This window comes from Schistocerca americana, chromosome 2, assembly GCF_021461395.2.
Source record: "Schistocerca americana isolate TAMUIC-IGC-003095 chromosome 2, iqSchAmer2.1, whole genome shotgun sequence".
Lineage (NCBI taxonomy): Eukaryota > Metazoa > Arthropoda > Insecta > Orthoptera > Acrididae > Schistocerca > Schistocerca americana.
Window position 1 is genome coordinate 505,591,208 of NC_060120.1, and position 25,620 is coordinate 505,616,827.

The window sequence follows — 25,620 nt, forward strand, 5'->3', positions numbered from 1 at the left end:
ATAAACACAATACAGGCAAATAAGCAAAGCAGCAGATCAGAAAGAAAGAAATTTATTTTTCTTTACAAAGGCTAAAGAACAGCCTCTTCCTAGCATATCAAACCTTCCTAGCATATCTCAGAGGAAAGCAGACGATTCATAAAGCTATTCCGCTCGCCTGTTGCCCCTTGTTTCCGCCTTCCCAGCGCTGTCTGTTTCCTTAGTGTACCGCACCCTGTTGACACCTGGGCAGGACCGGGCACCCGTACAAGTCTCCGGCCTCGAAAGCGCATTGCAGCTCGCGTACTTTTGTTCCCGGTATGATTGAAATCGGCTGCCCGCAGAACGGAGTGGTCGGCCGCAGGCGGGATGGAGCTGGTAAATGTGGCGCGATGCGCGGTTCTGAGCAGTATCCCATCACTGAACCGTTCACAGCAGCTCGCTCTTTTCCCTACATTCCTATTCATAACTAATTCTAGTTCGTTGTGCCGTTGATGCTGCTGTTGATGATCCACAGTTCTCACCGGATCAGAAGTTCTTAAATTGTTAGCATTTAACTTCGCTTACGCTCACTACATCTAGATTGAGCCCTTACAATTTCCGTTTCATATTTCCAGGCTTCCCTGCCACGTTCCAACATCTGACATTTCAAACTCTGACTCTTAGAGCGTTAACCTTTCCTTGATTATGCCATCTGTTTCTGATTGTCATCTATCTTCTTGGCAGTCCCCGAGATCTGAATGGAGGACTTATCTGGAATATTTTTCCGATGAAGAGATCATCAGTCCATATAGACCGTTTCCCCTGCCAAGAGCAAGAGAGTGTCTTGAACCTTCGTCCGTCCGACTGCCATCTTCGACAAGGCCGTTGAGAGAATGAGGGTGACTTCTTATGCCGGAAGACTTCGGCCGCCATTGCTAATGATTCTCATTGAAAATTGAAGCAGGTTTGGACCCGCTACGCTGGACGTTTCGATTACTAGACAACTACCTCCATCAGTAAAATAGCGAACACACGTACCAGACATAATAAAAGGCATGTATTTTGCAATAAAGTGCCAGGATCAGAAGTATTTGTAGCTTCTAAGTGCAATGGCACAATATGTAAATTAGTAGTTCTGCATTTAAGTGAAAATTTGTATGTATTTCAGGTCACTAAAATTCAATGAATTAAGGGGAAACACGTCTAGTAAAATGTGAACTGCATTTATCTACGATTATGTTAGAAGCTGAAGAAATGAATTACAGTTTGTGCCACTGGCGGCAGCCTTCTCTTACTTGACAGATGTATTAGCTCTAACAACACCGTAGCAGTATAAGAGAGACAGCGTCACGGAGTCTTCAAGTCCAATGCCCTCACTAACACAAACTTCATGCTTTCAGCGTATTTTGCTCTTCATAAAAGAGTTCTTGTTGCCAAAGTTCTGAGATATAGGATTAGTACCCCCCTTTATATGTGAGTAGGAAGCAGGAGAATTGCATACAAGTCCCGGACGGGGAACAATTTTTAATTCATTTTTTCACTTTCTATCATTACTGTAGATAAAGCTGATACTCATATGCACCAATAAAAAATTAATACTATAAGATTTGTAGACGCACTTATCTAGTTGTAAACAGACATAACCTAGAAACATTAACATAATAAATTCTAAGAAGTAGACGTGTTTTGGCTGAAATATGAACCTACCGAGCGCTCCAAGACGATAGTTGAAGGTCACTAACAAAACATCATGTTCCATGAGATGATCTGGCCCATAAACTTCCGTACTCCCAGAACCTACCAAAAATCCTCCTCCATGTATCCACACCATAACGGGGATGAGATCTTCATTTTCTCTTGTTTGTAGCTGAAACGTAATTGAAGCAGATGATCACAGAAAAATAAGCAGCGCTTGATAATCAGAGAACTGAAAATTTTATTTTATTATCAAATGAATGTTGATCATCTGCATTCATGCGTGAAGGAACTTAATTCCTTCAAAATTTCGAATACTAAGTGACGGTGGAAATTGTAGTGCGCTTCATGCAATAAGAATTAATATTTATTTAATGTACAGTAATTTCTGACAGTACTATTCTAGCACCAAGTGTAGAATCTATGTCTACATCTACATCTGCACGACTGCTCTGCAATTCACAATTTAATTGCCTGGCATAGGATTCATCGAATCATTTTTAAGACACTTCTCTACCGGTCCACTGTTGGACAGCGCACGGGAATAACGAACATGTAAATCTTTCTGTGAGAACCCTGATTTCTCTTACAAAATATTTTCACACTCTGAGGAGAAAGTTGGTGATTGAAATTTCGTGGGAAGGTCCTACGGCAGCGAAAAACGTCATTGTTTTAATGATCTCTCCCCCCCCCCCCCCACCCACTCTATTCGATCATCATATCGGTCGCACTTTCTCCCTTATCTCGCGATAATACAAAACGAGATTACCTCCTTTCAAGTTTATAGATATCGTCCGTCATCCCTGTCTCAAGCGAATGCCACACCCACAGCAGTACTCCAAAAGAAGGTGTACAAGTGTAGTGTAAGGAATCTCTTTAGTAGAGCAGTCTTGTTTTTTTCAGCAGACCGGAGAATGTAGGTAATGGGAAAGTTAGAATCAGTCCTATGTGGCACGCTCAACCCGCTTGTTAGCCGTTGACAATTTGTTTATGTACAGCTACTAAAGGTGTAAAAAAAAATTGTGTTAAGACGGCCGGCTACTTTAAATAAAACATACACTACTGGCCATTAAAATTGCTACACCACGAAGACGACATGCTACAGACGTGAAATTTAACCGACAGGAAGAAGATGCTGTGATATGCAAATAATGAGCTTTTCAGAGCATTCACACAAGGTTGGCGCCGGTGGCGACATCTACAACGTGCTGATATGAGGAGAGTTTCCAACCGATTTCTCATATACAAACTGCAGTTGACCGGCGTTGCCTGGTGAAACGTTGTTGTGATGCCTCGTGGAAGGAGGAGAAATGCGTACCATCACGTTTCCGACTGTGATAAAGGTCGGATTGTAGCCTGTCGCGATTGCGGTTATTCGTATCGCCACATTGCTGTTCGCTTTGGTCGAGATCCAATGACTGTTAGCAGAATATCGAATCGGTGGGTTCAGGAGGGTAATACGGAACGTCGAGCTGGATCCCAACGGCCTCGTATCACTAGCAGTGGAGATGACGGGCATCTTATCCGCATGGCTGTAACGGATCGTGCAGCCACGTCTCGAGCCCTGAGTCAACAGATGGGGACGTTTGAAAGACACCAACCATCTGCACGAACAGTTCGACGACGTTTGCAGCAGCATTGACTGTCAACTCGGAGACCACGGCTGCGGTTACCCTTGACGCTGCATCACAGACAGGAGCGCCTGCGATGGTGTACTCAACGACGAATCTGGGTGCACGAATGGCAAAACGTCATTTTTTCGGACGAATCCAGGTTCTGTTTACAGCATCATGATGGTGGCATCCGTGTTGGGCGACATCGCGGTGAACGCATACTGGAAGCGTGTATTCGTCATCGCCATACTGGCGTATCACCCGGCTTGATGGTATGGGTTGACATTGGTTACACGTCTCGGTCACCTCTTGTTCGCATTGACAGCACTTTCAATTGTGGACGTTACATTTCAGATGTGTTACAACCCGTGGCTCTACCCTTCATTCGATCCCAGCGAAACCCTACATTTCAGCAGGATAAAGGACGACCGTATGTTACAGGTCCTGTACAGGCTTTTCTGGATACAGGAAATGTTCGACTGCTGCCCTGGCCAGCGTATTCTCCAGATGTCTCACCAATTGAAAATGGCTCGCTACAATACGCCAGTCACTACTCTTGATGAACTGTGGTATCGTTTTGAAGCTGCATAGGCAGCTGTACCTGTAAAACATCCCCATAGAACTATTTATGAATGACTGTGTTGATAAACCCCTTACGTTATTTGATTTTCAAACAGCTGACCAGAACTGAACGTACTCAGACATTTCGCTCTTTCCTTATTCTGATCAATACTAAGCTGACAGACAGTATTTTATGCGCAACGCAACCTGACCTTCAATAATCCCTACAAAATAATGGCCCTGACTATACCTTTCACGAATCACTTACTTCACAAAAACCTTCGTTACTCGAACTACTGCAATCAGCGAGCGCCAATACTGGAAGCTAAATAAAAGATTCTAGCTACTGAAGGCACTAACTACTGTTAGGCATAGTTAGCAAATGAAAGATATTGATAGAGAACAAACAATGTATTTACCTTAATAATGTTCAAAAGTGATCATACATATCCATCCATGATGTAAGGTATTACAAATTTACTCTTTCTGATGGACACACGTCCACATCGTCCGCTCTCAAAATTGTGACATCTCTCTCCCCACATCCACCATTGCTGGCGGCTCACCTACGACTGCGCAACGCTACGCGCTGTTCACATCCAACTGCCCAATACTACAATAGCGAATATTCCAACAATGCCAACCAGCCACAGACTGTACCCAGCACAGTCACTGATTCTCATAAAGAGCGCTACGTGACGTTACCAACATAAAAACCTAAACAGCCTACTTACACCTGTACATGCCATCCAATCTCTGTTTGACTCTATGCCCAGGTGTATCAAGGCCGTTATTACGGCAAGAGGTGGTTTTTCTACGTACTGATTTCTAAGGATCTATGCATCCAAGTTGTGTGAAAATGTAATCACATGTCAGTTCTAGTATAATACATTTGTCTAATGAATACCCGTTTATCATCTGTATTTCTTTTTGGTGTTACAGTTTTAATGGCCAGTAGTGTATATTACAGGTTTTTTCATATTCCCTCGACAAGAACTTCCATAAGAGCTGATAACCTCCTTATATCGTTCCGGACGTTCTTTTGCCCGACACAGTGCAGCGGCTCGACATGGAATTTCCCTGCAGAAATATTGAGCCGTGGTGCATCTATAGGCTCCCGTAACTGCGAAAGTGTTGCCGGTGCACGGTTTGTGTACAAGCTGACCTGTCGGTTATGTCCCGTAAATGTTCGATGGGATTCATGTCGGTGACGTTCCACGATGTCATCCATAAAAATTCCATCACTGCGTGGGAACATGAAGTCCATGAGTGGCTCCAAATGGTTTCCAAATAGCCGAACAGTGATCGGCTCAAATGGACCAGAGGACCCAGTTCATTCCAAGTAAAGACGACCCTCACCAAGATGGAGCCACCGCCAGCTTACACAGTGCCTTGTTGAAATATTGTGTCCATGGACACACTCGAACTCTACTATGAGCTCTTACCAATTGAATGACATCTTGTGTCCAAGGACACACTCGAACCCTACTATGAGCTCTTACCAACTGAAATCGGGGATCATCCGAGCGGGCCACGATTCTCCAGTCGTCTACTATCGAAACGATGTGGACACGTACCTAGTAGGGACACTGTAGGCGTTCTCGTGCTGTTAGCAAACTCACTTGCGTTAGTACATCTGTAGACTCCTCAACACTCGTTGTTGAAACTTTGTAAATAAGCTTTCCTGTGTTCTCAATTGTTTGCTAGTTCGCGTTCTTCAGCATTTCTTTGACACTCTCCAAAGGGTCACGTAATGCTGTTGAGATTAGTGATGCCCTTCTTTGTATCCCCTCTTAGTACTACTAGATACGGTTCTCAAACTGCTCAACATTAATATAGGTGTGTCGCTGAAGTGTTATAAAGGCAATCTCATTTGTAGACAGATCGCATTTTCTCACTAGGGAAACTCCCGATCGCCCTTTCTCAGATTTGGTGGTAAGATGGCCTAGTGGATAGACCGTCAATAACTGAACACAGATCAAGCACGGGGACAGGAAGAAGCAAAATAGAAGCCGTGAATGGTCGAAGATTAAGATGTGTAAAATCGAACGTATTTCATTGAAAGCAGCGTCGCTGTTATCACGGTGTTGGACCCTGAAGGGGGATATCCATATTCGAATTTCGCTTGCGCCCCGTTTTTCCCCAAAATTATAAACTGATCGTCGGGTCATTCACTTGTCTGTTCACTGTATTCAAATATATGTCTGTGTCGTGCTGTAACACCCATTCAGAATAGCGAGGTGTACAGATGGGAACTCCAGACGTACGTACCTTCACCTCGTATTTGTTCTACACGATTACCGCATGTTATGACTCTTGTGTTTCGTTTTGGAAGTTTTGGCTTTTGAATTTATTTGCTGCAATATAGTTCACATCCGTTTATTTGTTGTTTTCATTTCCATGAGGGGTCAATGATTGATCTCACCTGCTCTCTCTATTCACCACATTTACTTGCGACGGTAATATATTAATACCACATGACACATATTCTATAACTAGCTTATAGTATGATAACTGCTAAGAGTAAGAATGTGAACAGACCTGTCAACGACCCAATAGAAACTTTATAATTTAATGAATAATAACACTAATAGGACACGAGGGGGATCTGAAGACGTATCTCCCGGTTTACAGTCCAACACCCTGGCTCATACGACCACGACAGCTCAGTTCTTACAAGTTGCTCGACGTTGGATACCTTGAGCTTAAGACATTCACTGTGTTTCACTTCTTTTCTCACCGCTCAGAACACTTTCTTCTTGTTCTCATGCTTGATCTGTTTCATATTTTGACTGGCTATCCAATGGGTCACATTACCACGAAATCTGAGGGGGTGCGATGGGAAGTTTCCCTTGTTAGTACTTTGCGAATGGAGCGAAGTAAGCTGTCTGCTCGACCTACAACCACGTGTATGAGATCATCCCATTTCATAAAACTATTGGTTCACCCAAGTATTTGTACGATCTGACTGAGTGAAATACTTATTTATAGATATTTTAGTCATAGTGGTCTATGTTTCATTTGTTGTATTGTGAAGCACGTATGCAGTTTTTTGGCACTGACAGCCAGTTGCCAATTGTTGGATTACTATTGAATCTTAGGAAGGTCTGACTGAAATTTGGGATGAGTTTGATAGACGATACTTCATCACAGATATCTGCAACGTCAGCAGACAGCATGAGCTTCCTATGAATATTGTCAGCAAGGTCATTAAGATACAGTATGTTTCCCAATAGAGTTCAGTAGGGCACGGTTGAAGATACTTCTACGTCTGTTTTCATCAAGAACCGATGTGGCTATCTACAGGCCAAGCATAACAGTATTAAGATACAGGGATTATAGGGTATGAAGTATTTTTCATTGAGTATGCTTAGAAAAAAAAGATTTGTGTACTATTTATCTTATAGCTCAAAAGTCAGGTCACCTCAGTGCCTATGATGCTTCACAAAGATTACTTGGTAACTACAATATTAACAAGATAATTAAAGATCAATTTCATATGCTGCTCTCTCATCTCAGAGTTGTACGTCAAAGGAAAACTACGATAGTTCTGAAATAGTGGATGAAAATGTCATTCACAGCTGTTATTTACACGAGGATTCGTTAGAAGCAAATGGTTCAAATGGCTCTGAGCACCAGGGGACTTAACATCTGTGGTCATCAGTACCCTAGAACTTGAAACTACTTAAACCTAACTAACCTAAGGACATCACACACATCCATGCCCAAGGCAGGATTCGAACCTGCGACCGTAGCGGTCACGCGGCTCCAGACTGTAGCGCCTAGAACCGCACGGCCACACCGGCCGGCTACAAGCAAATACATGTTATTGAGTGTCTCACAGATTTCGCGCGATATGTACTGTACTCAGAGCTCGAAGAAGAAAGTTCATTCCGAAAACTATCAAAGCTCTGTACCCCTTGTCTGTGTACCTATCGACGACGCATTGCTTCTATCTTTCGGTGATTCGTCTCCTTTATTCCTAAATAATTCGAAATTCCAAGTACTGTCTTCTGTATGATTAGATAAAGTAGATATAACATCTGTTGGATTCATCTCACCAGGAAAACATCTGTCAGAGTACGAACTGAAAATCCTTTTTGGAATGAGGGACATATCATGGTTGGTGAATTAACGAGTTTGTCCACTCTGGTACTTCACAGGAACTCATATCGACGAAAGAAGCAAACAGTATATGTTTTCTGGGTAATACTGAATGGGTGGATAAAATGCAACTGTATTCGAGAAACGACAACATTATCCCCTTCATGAAACAATGAAATGGATACATAAAACTGCAAGTGGGAGGTGAGAGAGAGTCACAGACATATACACACACGTTCGCCCACACACACACACACACACACAGAGAGAGAGAGAGAGAGAGAGAGAGAGAGAGAGATGAACATGTTTTCTACACCTTATGAGAATAATGCTTAGATTTAATGTAAGTAGAGAAACGACATATTTTTAGTTCCACGCACAAATTTCTAAATTAGTTACGCGTGGGTGAAGGACTGCATAAAACCAAATGGAAAAAAGAGCATTATAGAAAGAAAGAAACTGGAGACACACAGACAGCTAAGAGATTTACAAACGAAGACAGATGAGCATTGATAAAGTCGATCAAATATAGACCAGGTGTAGACGGAGGAAGGGAGCCAATCTCCAGACGAGACGTTAACACTGAAGAGTGGTCGAGTGCTGTTTACTGTAGTTAATACGAACCTTAGCAGTGTAGACGTTTAGGTACAGACAATCTTCGTCTCCCTCATATTCCGTCTTGGCTGTCATAAGGAAGTCTATTTGCGGAGCTACATTGCCTTCCTTTGTCGCGTTTCGTATGCCACTCCATTGTTCTGGTGGTTCCGGCGACTGAAACAAAACAATAATTTTCAGACTACACATTTCTTGTTAAGTTACTAGAAAGAGCAATTTTTGTAAGAACTCATCCACAATATTCGAGAGTGAGGTCAACACTATTAACGCAAGATAAATATAAAAAATATAAAAATATAAAAGAATATTGAAAAACCTCTGAGAGATTTGTAAACAAATTGAGCAACGCTGATGTGGTACAAATTACATCGCATACCTAATATTAAAATATCTAAACACAAGTGAATTTCTTTTCCAAAGAACAAGAACAGACTATCACTCTACTATGCGGTACAACAATGGATGAAAACGATCAGAAACAGAAACACCAACGCATTTGGGCAACGTAGCAATTCAAGAACTGGAAAAGAGCTAAGTAAACCGAACGATAGAAAAGCGCCAGGATTAAACTGTATCAGTAGGGAACTATTTAAATATAGAGAAACATGCTGAAATAGATACTTCTACAAGTGCTATGAAACCATTAGCGTGTCCGAAGGTTGGAAATATGAGACCCCTCAAAGAGAAATCAGAGGAAGCTAATAGATAATAAACGATCATAGCAGACGGCTCGACGTCCGAGGAAACTATTTTGTTCTGACTGTGTCGATCACGATAGCACAACATATTTGCAACTAAAATAATCATCGAGTCAAGGAGGGAATACAACAGAGACATCAACTTAAATTTTGCAGGTAAAATAAAGGCATTCGATTACGTTTTTAGCACGAAACATTGGGAGAGATTACGACAAAGGGGTTATTCAAAGATCGTAAACGGACTATGCCAGAAGACGGAGATCACGGCTGTTAATAAGACGAGATTATCTAAACGGCATTGTAACTAATAGATGAGTACTTGAAGGGTATGGATTACCACTAATCAACATATACATGGTCCATACCATGACGCTCCATAAAGCAATGAGCAACGCAGGAATAATCTTAAAAAAGACACTGAAATATTTTTTACTTTTGTTGAGGCTAAAGTAGCTTTACCATACAGAGAAAGGAGACTCATTTACAGTACGGACAATATGCAAGGACTACGACCTAAACACATTTCTGTAGTATTCAACTGATGGCTTTCATTAGGCAGTGTACGATACGAAGCAACTATCATAGAAATATTTTGACTATGGTCTTTGGCTACATTTCTGTAGCAAATGGTAATGATGTAAGCAAGACAGAAGCGGATTTATTGAAACACAATCAAACAACAAATGCTGTACTATGGAGCTCCTTTAAATTAGAAATGGGTACACATAGCGTGTGCAGGACGTATGTGGAGGATATGGAGTAGATAATGCTCTGGAACAAACATTTAAGATATTGTGTTCAGCTCTCCCACATCTGTTCTGTGGAACATAGTGTGCCGTCAATTTAAAAGTTTGGACACTTCGTAGGCCCACTTCCAGCCCACCCATCTGGTCACGGTAGCGCTGCTCTGGCACACGTCTATGGCCAGAGGTTGGGGTATGTCCCACATTCAGCGAAGACTGTCTTCTTAGATCTTAGATAACAGCAGCCACACTAACACCATCTAACGACTTTATTTTTACTCACGGGTATTAATGAAAATCAAAATGATAATGCAGTAATTCGTAAGTTCAAAAAAATATAATTGTAGCGTCGAGGTATGAACTAAAAAACGCCATCAGTTGTAATTATTCGAGTTTTATTTAGTACACGATGAATTTCTGACTCTGTGGGTCTATCTTCAGGTGTAATTCGTCTTAACACATGCATTATTTGTTGTATTGAATGAGATGAAATGGATGTTCCTGTTACGAGACGGATTGATGTTAGGTTATGAATTTCGTAAGTCAGGCGCGGAAAATATGTGCGAAATAGTAGAAAAGATGAATAGTGTAAACTTAACAAATAATCCAAGAAAAGCGTTTAGCAAGAGCATAAGTTTTTTTGAAATGAACATGTCATCAACAGTGTAGAAAACACTTTGTTAGTACTACGTAATGAAGCCAATGGTAAGACCCTAAATTTTTTAGAACAACTGGAGATATACCTCCACAAAATCAAAACACCAGAATCGATGTAAAATGATCTGTTCTAAAGTTATTTCCTGCATATGTAAATTGTTTTCTGCATACGTCAATTGTTTAATAATTATATCTTTGGAAGTATGAAAAATTCATCCTTGACCAAACCATGTACACAACCACCTGTGAAGTGTTAACAAACATGTGTTTGCTAATGTGCCACTTGAATGAAGTGAATGAAGTGATATGTTTGAGAACGATGGAGGAAAAGACTTATGCTGTTGCTAAAATGTTAAACACGCTTTTCTTGGATTATTTGGTAAACTTACACTATTCATCTTTTCCGCTATTTCACACATATTTTCGGCGTCTGACTTAAGAAACTCATAACCTAACATCAAACCATTTCGTGACAGGAATATCTACTTCATCTCATTCAAGAGAACAAATGAAGCATGTATTAAGGCGAATTACACCCGAAGATGGACCCACAGGGTCCTAAATGCATAGTGTGCTGAATAAAACACGAAAAATTGTGACTGAAGGCGTTTTTCAATTCATACCTCGAGTGTATTGACTACAGTCACGAGTGAAGCTGCAAAACTCTGCAGAACTCTGAATAATTTGTAAGGAGCCACGGTGTAGCACTGCGTCAAGTGACTGCTGGGCAGTAAGGATAGTGTGGTATCAAAAATGGTTCAAATGGCTCTGAGCACTATGGGACTTAACTCCTGAGGTCTTCAATACCGTAGAACTTAGAACTACTTAAACCTAACTAACCTAAGAACATCACACACATCCCCGCCAGAGGCAGGATTCGAACCTGCGACCGTAGTGGTCGCGCCGTTCCGGACTGTAGCGCCTAGAACCGCCCGGCCACTCCGGCCGGCAGTGTGGCATCATATGGCACATAGCAACATACACGCTAACGGATTTAAGGCTGTGGTCATCACATCGAACAGCTGTTGTCACATCACAATAAATATAAGTGAAATGTATACATATCGTTCTGCTTGTAATACAGAAACGAACCATTACCGGACATGAGTTCCTATGCGAAACATAAACCTTTTACAACCTCTAGAAGCGTGTAACATGAATTGTGAAACACACCGTATATCACTCGATAGGTGAAATCTCATTGATGATGGCCTGCTTATAGCCGTAAAGAATATGACAACATCTACCAAGTTCATTACAGAGCCCGATTATGAAGTAATCTGGGAGAAGTTTAACGTCAAAGGTGGCCCGAACTTGATAATCGGATGCTTCACCTGCGTCAGGAGCTGCAGCGACATAGCGCTTCAGAGGCAACATGCCGAATATTGTAAGTTTCCGGTACATGCTGTTGATAAGGGAGGGTCTTCAATTTGCCACCTGTATAATGAAAGAGTCATAGATTCAAATTGGTGCCAGAGACAGTGAGTCGAGTGAGATTGTTTGGAAAGCTTTGTCTGAAAAGTATTTCCAGCCAATGGGGTGGTTATGTCTCAGACCTGCTAGTAACTTACAGACTCGAAATTTTCAAAGCAGTTGACGCCGGGGAGCGAATCCAATATCGTAAGACATCAGGTATTAAAAGAAGTTTTGAAAGTTTAGCAAATTGTTTTTCGTATGTTTTTCGTATGTTATAGAGGAGACACATCGCAGAGTATCTAAACTGTTAATCTCAACCATAAAGCTATAATGACGATGATGTGGAGCACAAATGGAAAAAAAACTCAATGCATTACTCTGTACGCTTCACCCAATTAAGAGCTGCATAAGGGTGTGAGGGATGGAAAGGGCACATAACTGGGTGAGAAAGTTGTTATGAAAGCAAATTGGTCAAATCAGATTGCAAAAAAAGTCAAAACCTAGTTGACAACCAAACTCTGAACGAAGCTACAGTGTGCGTACCGAGAAGGTTGAAATACTGAAATAGGTCTTCCGAAATTGTTACACGGCGAAATATCCTAGTATTATTTCGCCTTTCAATCTTCGCATGGACGTCGAAATTGTAGATATTGAGCTAAGCGCTCGCGGAATAGTGGTTCAGTTAAAACTGCTCAGAAGTGGAAAGGCAAGATGAGATAGCTGTAAGCTGTACAGAAATTACTAGAAACAAGGTGGTCGTATTTCAGTTGTGGTTCATCGTAGGTCGCCGGAGGTGCGAAAGATACCTACCGACTAGAAAAAAACAGAGGTCATTCCCGCTTTGAAGAATGGTATTATGACGTAATTTGGATAACGAAATTCTCCTCTATAAAAATCAACGTGGATCCCGCGGTCGGAGATCTAGCGCAGTTCAGCTTGCCCTGTTCGCCCATGATATCAAGAGTCCGGAAACAAGACGCTTTTAATGAACAAAATATAGCTTGTCGAGTATCGGGCCTGATTTTTAATTGGATTCATGATTTCATTGTAAATGAATTCAGAATGTCGTTCTTTATCGAAAAAAATTGGGTGCTTTAAATGTAATTTCACTAGTACCCCAAGAGAGCGCTATTCGTCCATTATTGTTTACAACGAACTATCTGTAAGAAAACGTTATGATGACACATAGGTAGTACGAATTCAGAAAATTTATTTGCACAAACTAATGAGTGCTATCTACAGGGGGTCTCAAATTGATTATACAATCCTGGATTTCCAAAACTCTTTCGAGACATCTTTCCTCACAAAAGATGCTGAAAAACGCAAAAGAATGGCAGCTTGAGGGAGTGTCATGGACATAATAAGGGAGGTGGGGTGACAGTCATTAAATTAAAGGAATTATTCGTCGCGATATCTTTCAGAAAATTTCAATCACCAACTTGCTCCTCGAAATCCTCGAAATCCGAGTCTGTATAGGAAGAGATTATAATAATAATAAAAAAGAGGAATCAGAGCCTGTACGGGAAGATTCAAATGTACATTTTTCTCACACGCTGTTGGAGACTGGAATGGTAAGAACTACTATGAAGGTGTTTCGATAAACACTCGGCTCGGGACAGAAGCTGTACGTACTACACTCATGCTCATAAATTAAGGATAATTGCAGAATGTGGCGCCACTGGCGCTGATAGCATAGGCACATACGGAACACACACGACACAGACCTGTACGTCCACGTTATTGGTAATAAGATGAGAAAATCGTCCCGAAACACATGTGGTACAATACGCCACTGTTTCCTTGCGCATGTACCCCGACATCAATGTGGGATATAATCACCATGCACATGCACACAGGCGGCAAAACGGGTTGGCATACTCTGGATGAGGTGGTTGAGCAGCTGCTGGGGTATAACCTCCCATTCTAGCACCAGTGCCTGTCGGAGCTCCTGAAGTGTCCTTGGGGTTTGAAGACGTGCAGCGATACGTCGACCGAGAGCATCCCAGACCTGCTCGATGGAGTTTAGGTCTGGAGAACAGGCAGGCCACTCCATTCGGCTGATATCTTCTGTTTCAAGGTACTCCTCCACGATTGCAGCTCGGTGGAGCCATGTGTTATAATCCATCAGGAGGAAGGTGCGACCCACTGCACCTCTGAAAAGGCGGACATACTGGTGCAAAATTACGTCCCGATACACCTGAGCTGTTGTAGTTCCTCTGTCAAAGACATGCAGGGGTGTCCGTGCACCAATCATCAACGCACGACCGCCATACTGGTCCCTTTCAAGGACATTAAGGGGTTTCTGGTTACGCCAGATGAAAACCCGGCCAGAATCACTGTTCAGACTATACCAGTACTCGTCCATGAACATAACCTGGGACCAATGTTCCAACGACCATGTACTATGTTCTTGACACCAGGCGCTACGGGCTCTCCTGCGACCAGGGGTCAGTGGAATGGACCTTGCAGGTCTCCGGGCGAATAAATTATGTTTGTTCAGTCGTCTGTGTGTCTGGAGACAACTGTTCCAGTGGCTGCAGTACAGTCCCGAACAAGGCAATCTGCAGTACTCCGTGGCCGTCTGCGGGCACTGATGGTGAGAGATCGGTCTTCTCGCAGTCTTGTACACTGTGGACTTCCCATACTGTAGCGCCTCGACGCGTTTTCTCTCTGCTGCAATCGTTACCACAATCGTGATATCACACTTTGTGGCACACGGAGGGCTGGTTCTAAGACCTGCTGTGTTTGACCAGCCTCCAGTCGCCCTAGTATTCTACCAGCCATAACGTCATCAATATGAGTTCTTTGAGTGATTTTCAACACACAGTCACCGTTAGCACATCTGCAAACGTCTGCGTACTTACGCGCTTCGGCGTACTCTGACATGCACCTCTGCTTATGTGGCCTGCTGCCAGTACCACCGTGCGACGACCGCAGGTCCGATGCACTGCATGGTCATACCCCGAGGTGATTTCGATCCGCGAACCGCCCACCAGAGCATTGTTTGATCAAGTATCAGCATTTTCCTTAATTTAAGAGCATGAGTGTAGAAAGGTTTCCTGTTGCAGTTTCGAGTTCGTAGGTTCAAAGAAGAGGAGGACAATATACACTCCTGGAAATTGAAATAAGAACACCGTGAATTCATTGTCCCAGGAAGGGGAAACTTTATTGACACATTCCTGGGGTCAGATACATCACATGATCACACTGACAGAACCACAGGCACATAGACACAGGCAACAGAGCATGCACAATGTCGGCACTAGTACAGTGTATATCCACCTTTCGCAGCAATGCAGGCTACTATTCTCCCATGGAGACGATCGTAGAGATGCTGGATGTAGTCCTGTGGAACGGCTTGCCATGCCATTTCCACCTGGCGCCTCAGTTGGACCAGCGTTCGTGCTGGACGTGCAGACCGCGTGAGACGACGCTTCATCCAGTCCCAAACATGCTCAATGGGGGACAGATCCGGAGATCTTGCTGGCCAGGGTAGTTGACTTACACCTTCTAGAGCACGTTGGGTGGCACGGGATACATGCGGACGTGCATTGTCCTGTTGGAACAGCAAGTTCCCTTGCCGGTCTAGGAATGGTAGAACGATGGGTTCGATGACGGTTTGGATGTACCGTGCACTATTCAGTGTCCCCTCGACGATCACCAGTGGTGTACGGCCAGTGTAGGAGATCGCTCCCCACACCATGATGCCGGGTGTTGGCCCTGTGTGCCTCGGTCGTATGCAGTCCTGATTGTGGCGCTCACCTGCACGGCGCCAAACACGCATACGACCATCATTGGCACCAAGGCAGAAGCGACTCTCATCGCTGAAGACGACACGTCTCCATTCGTCCCTCCATTCACGCCTGTCGCGACACCACTGGAGGGGGGCTGCACGATGTTGGGGCGAGAGCGGAAGACGGCCTAACGGTGTGCGGGACCGTAGCCCAGCTTCATGGAGACGGTTGCGAATGGTCCTCGCCGATACCCCAGGAGCAACAGTGTCCCTAATTTGCTGGGAAGCGGCGGTGCGGTCCCCTACGGCACTGCGTAGGATCCTACGGTCTTGGCGTGCATCCGTGCGTCGCTGCTGTCCGGTCCCAGGTCGACGGGCACGTGCACCTTCCGCCGACCACTGGCGACAACATCGATGTACTGTGGAGACCTCACGCCCCACGTGTTGAGCAATTCGGCGGTACGTCCACCCGGCCTCCCGCATGTCCACTATACGCCCTCGCTCAAAGTCCGTCAACTGCACATACGGTTCACGTCCACGCTGTCGCGGCATGCTACCAGTGTTAAAGACTGCGATGGAGCTCCGTATGCCACGGCAAACTGGCTGACACTGACGGCGGCGGTGCACAAATGCTGCGCAGCTAGCGCCATTCGACGGCCAACACCGCGGTTCCTGGTGTGTCCGCTGTGCCGTGCGTGTGATCATTGCTTGTACAGCCCTCTCGCAGTGTCCGGAGCAAATATGGCGGGTCTGACACACCGGTGTCAATGTGTTCTTTTTTCCATTTCCAGGAGTGTAGTACGTCCCACGAAATAACCACGTCTCGGGGATAATAGAAATTATACCTCGTACGACGGCTTCCCTACAATCATTCTACCAATGCGTCATTTGTGAGAGGAACGGCGACGACGGAAAAAGGTGGTGTTACTAGAAGTACTCCACAGATACAAACAAAACCAAGAGTCTGTGAGATGACCATGATCCGGCTGTTCGCGCCATGAATCCTTAGACAAGAACCCTAGAGCAGATAGGCACACTACTGAAGTCACTACGGCTCCACATCCCTGTCGGTACCTGTGACGATCTCATTCACTCTCCTCCTGCACGTCTAGCAACGGTCCGGGCTGCGAATGGTGGTTGTTCAGGGCTTTAACAGTTGTTCGCATTAATGCGACTGAACAATGTATGTCTTACTAACTTGATTTTGAAACAGAATACATGTTAGATACTTTCAATACAATCTTTGTCCTCACGCACATCCCAAACCACTTCTGATTTGAATGCTTTTCTTGAACCACCGTTTGGTCTACGGCATTTAGCAAGATGTTTACAGAGCACGAGGGCGTCAGACAGTGCATATCGTTTCGGTTTAGCGTCTTTCGCATTGATGGATGTGAAGACTGCTTAGCAATCCAGAGATCTCATTGGTGGATTAATTGTAATTACAGAATTGGCTTGGCATTGAGTAAACGTAAGTTCTTTTTGATTAACAAAGAAACACGTTACACAGAAGTTTCTCCATCAGCTTTGTTGTCTTTTACTCTCTCTCCTATAAGATAACTTGGCCAAAAAGCGAGCTTCAACCGCAACATGAATAATGCTACGATTGTATGTTTTCAGGTTTTTGTACTGATTTACGATTTCATTATGGAAATGGGGTCGTCCGCTTCGTTAGTAACCCGAAAAACGTTCCGCAATCGAGACATTTTCATGATTAATATTTTGAACTAAAATTCTATGCCTGTATGTACTCCTTTTCTTTCCTTTTTCTTTTGTCTTTAAAGCCTTATACATTGTTTATGCGAACCGCCGAATGTATCAAAAGCAACGTTGCTTCATCTACTCTATTATAGAACTTAACGCATACTCTTGGCAATATTTATATCACCGGTAGGATTACGTTTTATGTCAAAATTGCAACATATTTTATTTCTCTGAAACATAATGACGCTAACGTGTTTGAAATCTTATTGCCTGGTATACAGCAATATCCTTCAGTGCGAATAAGCGACATGTAATAAATGTATTCCCCAACACTAATTCACAAATGAATCTAAGTAAAAATGGGAGATAGGCGAAAATCTTTAATCTTAGGTTGAAGGAGTAGCCTAAGTCGAAGTAGAGTGTGATTGTGAAGTTATCTGGAGACGTTTAACAGGTCTAGGGGAAATAAAGTTAATTGTGGGGTGTTATTACCGGCCACCAGTCTCCACAGTGACAGTTCTAGAATCATTCAAAGGGAGTCTACATTCTGTATCGAAGAAGTACCCGTATCATGCTATATTAGTCGGATGCGACTTCAACCTACCTAGTATAGACTGGGATGTCTACGGATTCATTACAGGTGCTGTAGACAAGCCGTCGTGTGAATTACTTTTGAACACATTATCCGAAAACTATCTTGAGCAGCTAAATCAACAGCTAACGCGTAATGGAAATATTTTAGATCTCGTAGCCACGAACAGACCAGACCTCATCGAGGGTGTCAGTGTTGAGACAGGGATTAGTGAGCATCATGTTGTCATTACGACTATGGTTACGAGTTAAAAAGTCGGCCAAGAAGGCTAGGAGAGTGTTCTTACTGGAAAGAGCAGATAAGCAGTTGTTAGCATCCCACTTAGTAAATGAATCGACTTTATTTACTTCCGGTACGATGGACGTGGAAGAATTATGAGCAAATTTTGAACACACTGTAAATCACGCATTGGACAAGTATGTGCCGAAAAAGTGGGTTACGGACGGAGAAGACCCACAGTGGTTTAACAGCGCAATTCGGAGGATGCTCAGGAAGCAAAGGCAGTTGCACTCACGGTACAAGAAAGATAGGGAGAATGAGGACAGACAAAAGTTAGTAGAGATTCGTGCTGCTGTAAAAAGACCTATGCGCGAAGCATTCAACCACTACCTTAGCAAAAGATCTTGCTGAAAACCCAAGGAAATTCTGATCTTACGTAAGATCGGTAAGCGGGTCGACGGCTTCCATCCAGTCACTCACTGATCAGTCTGGCCTGGCAACGGAAGACAGCAAAACGAAAGCTGAAATTCTAAATTTAGCATTTGAGAAATCTTTCACGCAGGAGAATCGCACAAACATACCGCCGTTTGAGTCTCGTACAGATTCCCGTATGGAGGACATAGTGATAGACATCCCTGGGGTGGTGAAGTAGCTCAATGGCTTGAAAATAAATAAATTGCTAGGTCCTGATGGGATTCCAATTCGGTTTTACAGAGTGTACTCTACTGCATTGGCTCCTTACTTAGCTTGCATTTATCGCGAATCTCTTGCCCAACGTAAGGTCCCGAGCGACTGGTTAAAAGCGCAGGTGACGCCTGTATATAAGAAGGATAGAAAGACGGATCCTCAAAATTACAGACCAATATCCTTAACATCGGTTTGTTGCAGGATTCTCGAACATATTCTCAGTTCGAATATAATGAATTTCCTTGAGACAGAGAAGTTGCTGTCCATGCATCAGCACGGCTTTAGAAAGCATCGCTCCTGCGAAACGCAACTCGCCCTTTTTTCACATGATATCTTGCGAACCATGGATAAAGTGCATCAGACGGATGCCATATTCCTTGACTTCCGGAAAGCGTTAGACTCGATGCCCCATTGCAGACTTCTAACTAAGGTACGAGCATATGGGATTGGTTCCCAAGTATGTGAGTGGCTCGAAGACTTCTTAAGTAATAGAACACCGTAAGTTGTCCTCGATGGTGAGTGTTCATCGGAGGTGAGGGCACCATCTGGAGTGCCCCAGGGAAGTGTGGTAGGTCCGCTGTTGTTTTCTATATACATAAATGATCTTTTGGATTGGGTGGATAGCAATGTGCGGCTGTTTGCTGATGAAGCTGTGGTGTACGGGAAGGTGTCGCCTTTGAGTGATACAAGATGACTTGGACAGGATTTGTGATTGGCGTAAAGAATGGCAGCTAACTCTAAATATAGATAAATGTAAATTAATGCAGATGAATAGGAAAAAAAATCCCGTAATGTTTGAACACTCCATTAGTAGTGTAGCGCTTGACACAATCACGTCGATTGAACATTTGGGCGTAATATTGCAGAGCGATATGAAGTGGGACAAGCATGTAATGGCAGTTGTGGGGAAGGCGGATAGTCGTCTTCGGATCATTGGTAGAATTTTGGGAAGATGTGGTTCACCTGTAAAGGAGACCGCTTATAAAACACTAATACGACCTATTCTTGAGTACTGCTCGAGCGTTTGTGATCCCAATCAGGTCGGATTGAGGGAGGACATAGAAGCAATTCAGAGGCGGGCTGGTAGATTTGTTAGTGGTATGTTTGATCATCACGCGAGTGTTACGGAAATGCTTCAGAAACTCGGGTGGGAGTCTCCTTCGTGAATCGCTACTGAGGAAATTTAGAAACCAGTATTTGAGGCTGACTGCAGTATAATTTTACTGCCGCCAACTTACATGTCGCGGAAAGACCACAAAGATATGATAAGAGAGATTAGGTCTCGTACAGAGGCATATAGGCAGTCATTTTTCCCTCGTTCTTTTTGGGAGTGGAACAGGGAGAGAGGATGGTAGTTGTGGTACGAGGTACTCTCCACCACGCACCGTATGGTGGATTGCGGAGTATGTATGTAGATGTAGATGTAGAAATTTAAAGCTCTTAAAATATTTTGGTTCAATTTTTTTTACACTAGCAACACCTTTTCATCGTCAGTTCAGTCGGCCGTTTCTACAGTGGCTAGCTTCGAGAAACTAAAAAGTATTCTAAAATCAAACTGCTGCTCTCGGAACGACAACTGAGTCTACTGCTAGTGAAAATCACACAGTATTTTCTACAATAAAATTATTTTTATTCGTGCGATACGCACGGTAAGAAGAAAGTTACAAATTTCCCAATTCAGTGAAGTAACGGAATATTAGGAATGGCTTTCAAAGCATTTTTTTGTATGCACCGGACATGTAGTGGTTTATCATTTTGAGAAGAGATGTAGGCTCTGTATTGTTAGAACAACATTTATTATGTATTTACTAGGGGTATACAACCACCGTATGTATTATAGCGGTAGGGACGTGTAATGCGTCCAGTAACACGCATTTAAGCCTATGACACTAATCTTCTCCTGAAGGGCTATAAGTTTGTCCCCCTAATACTCTAAAAAATTTTAAGGGATGTATTTCAAAACATGCTGATGTCATCACCGTTATTACGATTCACTGTAAGAATTCTGTGTTGCACTAGATACTTGAGTCGGAAGCGTGCTTTACAAGTCTACAAATTAAATTAGATGCGGTCACCAGGGATGGATTGTATGATATGGACATGAATTCGGAATAAGTAACAGAAATGAATGCTACCTTGGATTGACATTCCTCCTCTTTTCGCAGAGACTTACTTTCTAGTAAAATTCGTTGTCCATCTACTAAAATATTTTCCTCCAAATTCAACACGTGATAATGAATTTATTGTTCTTATAACCGTTTGTCGGCTGTCTGCTAAGTTGCCCCTTCTCCAGCGGAAGGAGGTTTTCAGAAATAAATAAAAATGTTGTTGGCTTCCACTGTTGACACTTACAGCTGGAGGGACGCCCCTTTCGCATAGTACTGTGCGTACTACTACAAAAAAGACAAAAAAATTTAAGAAAGTGCGGGTGAGAAACGTCTGTTTCAACTGATTCGTGTTTCTCTGACAGTGTGTGCGTCACATCCTTGACTGATCTTTCACGAAGGTAACTCTTCGTACTTGTAACTTATTGAATCTATAAGCTGAGATAAGACAAAGATAATAGCTTACTCATGGGTGATAAGTGCTCAGTTTCCAACACACTAGAAGATTCAACAGAAACAAGCATTGTAATGTTCATGGTCTGTTCGAATATCATGGAACAGAAAACCAGGTGTTCGTTATGACCTGCTCAAAAAATAATGTTAATGTGGGATGTGTTACCGTTGGCCTGAAGACGTTTTTGATAGTTTTTACTGCAACAAACGAAAATGTTCTATTTATTGGCTTTGTCACTGGAATGGAAAGGATAATAAATAACACATTTTTTTCATATTTTAAATTGAAGCTAAATCGAGATAGTGTCGAGTCCTTTCAGGCAACACTTATTATCGCTAGTTGTAGTTATAGTAAAGGTAAAGTAAGAAACAGATGAATTGCTGGAAAGTCAGTAGCAGTCAGTTAGTTTTCTCTCATGGCTGTTATATGTGACAGTTCTCCGCTGGTAATGGATGCATTTACTTAAATATACAACAAGCTTACAAACATCTAACGCCTGGAGTTTAGCATCCTTGAAGTAGCCGTAGCAGGCAGATTTCTGTTTTCGCATAAAACAGAATTTATCCGTTTCGAATCATTCTTGAATAGTTTTGAGATGACGTTTTATATGCAAACCCTTCGGATGTCTTAAACATAAGAAAACTTTTGCTTCTGCCACTAAGGATTTTATTTAATTGATCTCGTGTTTCGGAAAGTAACTCCCATTCTTAAGTGTGTTTCCAGTGCAGTGTGACATTATCCTTTTCGCTTTTGTTATGTGAGGCTAAACCCTAAAGACATCAGTATTCCTGAAGTTGCCTAGATAATGTAGAATATCACACAAAGTTTGCGCCATATTATGTTATGGTGCTGAATTATGAAGGTAATATTTCCGTGAACAACGTGATAAATTTATAGCAATAGGCATGTAAACCGTGTGCATATGTATTCCCACATCATCAGGTCATTTTCATATATTCTAGGAAGTACTACTTCTAGGATAGATTTAACATCACCCAGCATTTTAGACGCTAATGAAGAAATTGTAAGCGTTCACACCGTTGATGCCATTTATTTTTGACCCAGTAAATACAAAATGAAGTAGTCTGAAGAACCAAACAATTAATTGAAAATAGCAGACGTCAGTTAATTGTTAACCTATATCCAAAACCGAATGGAAAGTTTTTTTCGTTGTAAATAACATATTGAATGACACAGTTAGGCCTTTGAGTGGGGTCACTTTCAGTTCCTCCCTCCCAATACTTGATATTCGATGTCGCTTGACTCGGAGGTATTCATTTCGAACCATGGTAATTGAAGAACCTTTCACTGCCATTATTTAGCCGTCAAAGGAATAAGATGGGGTCGTGTGAAGTTCCTGAGCAGCAAGCTATGCAGCAATGTCTTGAATGAATTACAAATCCTCGGTAATGTTGCAGGGAGAATGGACATGTGGCACTTTGTAGTGACCCTTCTGTCATGTGGGGAGATTAAGCGTGTTTTGTTGGAGAGGAAGGGACAATGTCGGCACTAGGCTCCACACTCTTCCTTTCCTCTCTCATCACCAACAACACAAAGAAGACACTGACTAAACACACAACTATCACAACACACTTCGTTTAACATACGCCTTTAAGGCAATATCACGTGGTTATGATTAAAGTGCAGCTACTAATCCAGACGGAGCAGCAACTTAAACCTCATGATCCGCAGGAACGTCTGAACTTCCTCTTCGGTTTCTGGTACGGATCGAAGTTGATACATGTGGCCGGACAATATTCTATGGAGTGACGAGGCACATTTTACACTGCAGGTTGCAGTGGATACAAAGAACTGCCGAACTGAGGCTACTGTCAATTCGCCTGTTGAGCACGAAGAGCCATGGCTCCGGCCATATGTCACTGTGTGGTGTGTATTCACAAGCACCTTTATTCTGCTTGCGTTCTTCTTTGAAGAGGATAGATCTAAAGGGACTGTTAGGTGTACCGCGATGTCTGTACGTTACGGAGACCTCCTTGAACAGCACGTGATTGCTGCTTTGGAAGAGCACAACTACGAGGAAATCATTGTTTTCGTGCAAGATAGGGCAGTACACCATGTCACTCGCCGAGTGAAGTATCTGCTTAATGCAACCTGGGACGAACGTGTTATCTCCAGATATTTTCCAGATACATAGCCTGCAAGATCTCCTGATATCACTCCATGTGGGATCTAAAAGAACGCTTTTACCATGTAAACCTTTTGGCGCTACCTGATCTGAGGGTCCGTATACAGGAACACTTAAGTTATATTCCACGGAACTGCTACGAGTTGATTGTCCCGTCGTTTTGCGGATGTATCATCTCGTGCAGATACTGAACAAATTATGTAAGTGGCAATTAATAATAAAATTAACACTATGCCTTTATCGCTTGTATGAGCTTTTCTTCCCACGTCTCGTTCTTAATCCACTACACACAGAAACATTTCAGTACGTCTTTCTCGCGTTCACAGCTCCAGGTTTTCACCTGATGGCCAAGATTGGAACTAATTTTTTTTCCAGAGAAAATCGCTTTCGCATTAACGCAGTAGCATATCTACCAAGTTTCGCTGCCTTACAAGAAATACAGCCCACACTGGATTTCTGAGAGTAGCGGCATTGTAAAAATAGCGGCCCTATATCTCTTACACTACACAAGGATGATGGTTACGTTAGGTAGTCTACCTTACCCACTGGGGTCTCTCAGTTAGAAATGTCACTCTTGTCGTTATTTGTTTTTGTGCGCTATCCTTTTCCATTTGTCTTGAATAATCTCAATATCGACGACTCGTTGAATTCATATCTACCTGTCTTGCCTGTAAGTCATAGCTCTGAAAGTAGTAAGTGTTTGAACTCACCTTGAACCTGAGCGGTCCTACGGGTGGCTTGGCATAAGGGATGCCCTGGAAGCTGCAGTAAGTTCTGCCGGAGGGCGTCTTGAGCCTGCGGCCTCGGAGCGCACCCTGGGGTATGCTGATGGTCACCGCGCCGCCCACTCGTGCCATGGCGAGCCACGCTGACACGCAGAATGGCGGGCAGCGGTCTCACTGCTCTGATACCGGCGGAGATAACTGCAGAGCAAAGTCTCAGGCGCCACTACAAACACTCTGATACCAAACGTTGGGCGTGCTCACCTCACACGATGCACACTTACATGTTCACATCTCAGAGACACATTTCCCATAACTGCTGCAACGTATATTTCGTTTTCAATAAATGATAATTAGTTGAAACCCTCAGCTGCCGACAGGTGTTGTTGACGTACCTTGATGGGGACAGCTGAAAATGTGTGCCCCGAACAGGACTCGAACCCGGAATTCCCTGCTTACATGGCAGACGCCCTATCCATCTGAGCCACCGAAGACACACATAAATAGCGCGACTGCAGGTACTTATCCCTTGGACGCTTCCAGTGAGACCCACATTCCCAACTGTCTACAATCTACATATGTAATGTTCCTAATAAGATACTTTGCCCATCCACTGGTTACTCGCGCCCACTCAAGTTAACGATTCCCGTTAGAGTTCGGGCAACCTGTGCGCACTCGCACAGACGAAGGTCAATGGCCGGGTAGCCATTTAACTACATATGTAGATAGTAACTGTTCTCGAAAGAACCGATACCATTGATGACCCTGCAGCTTCTCTAGAATAAATGATAATTAATTGAAACCCTCAACTGCCGACAGGTGTTGTTGACATACCTTGATGGGGACTTATGTGGGCGCGAGTAACGAGTGGATGGGCAAAGTACGAGTATCTATTAGGAAAATTATGTATGTAGATTTTGGACAGTTGGGAGTGTGGGTCTCACGGGAAGCGCGCACGGGATAAGTCCCTGCAGTGGCGCTACTCATCTGTGTCCTTGGTGGCTCAGATGGATGGAGCGTCTGCCTTGTAAGCAGGAGATCCCGGTTTCGAGTCCCGGTCGGAGCACACATTTTCGGCTGTCCCCATCAAGGTACGTCAACTACACCTGTCGGCAGTGATTCAATTAAGTATCATTTATTCTAGAGAAGCTGCAAGGTCATCAATGGTATCTGTTATTTCGAGAACAGTTACTAT

At 43.2% G+C, this 25,620-nt stretch overlaps 1 protein-coding gene across 2 annotated transcripts in view; it reads right to left on the reverse strand.

Annotated features, from left to right (window-relative positions):
• Positions 1–24,565, reverse strand: part of LOC124595786 (juvenile hormone esterase-like) — a 77,048-nt gene extending 52,483 nt beyond the window's left edge. For both annotated transcript variants that reach the window (XM_047134675.1, XM_047134674.1), the window contains exons 1-3: positions 24,414–24,565; positions 8,559–8,705; positions 1,669–1,828 (exon numbers count right to left, since the gene is read on the reverse strand). In XM_047134675.1, the coding sequence (XP_046990631.1) occupies positions 1,669–1,828; positions 8,559–8,705; positions 24,414–24,560 (454 nt within the window). In that variant the 5' untranslated portion in view covers positions 24,561–24,565. The remainder of the gene's footprint in view (positions 1–1,668; positions 1,829–8,558; positions 8,706–24,413) is intronic.
• Positions 24,566–25,620: the final 1,055 nt, after the last annotated feature.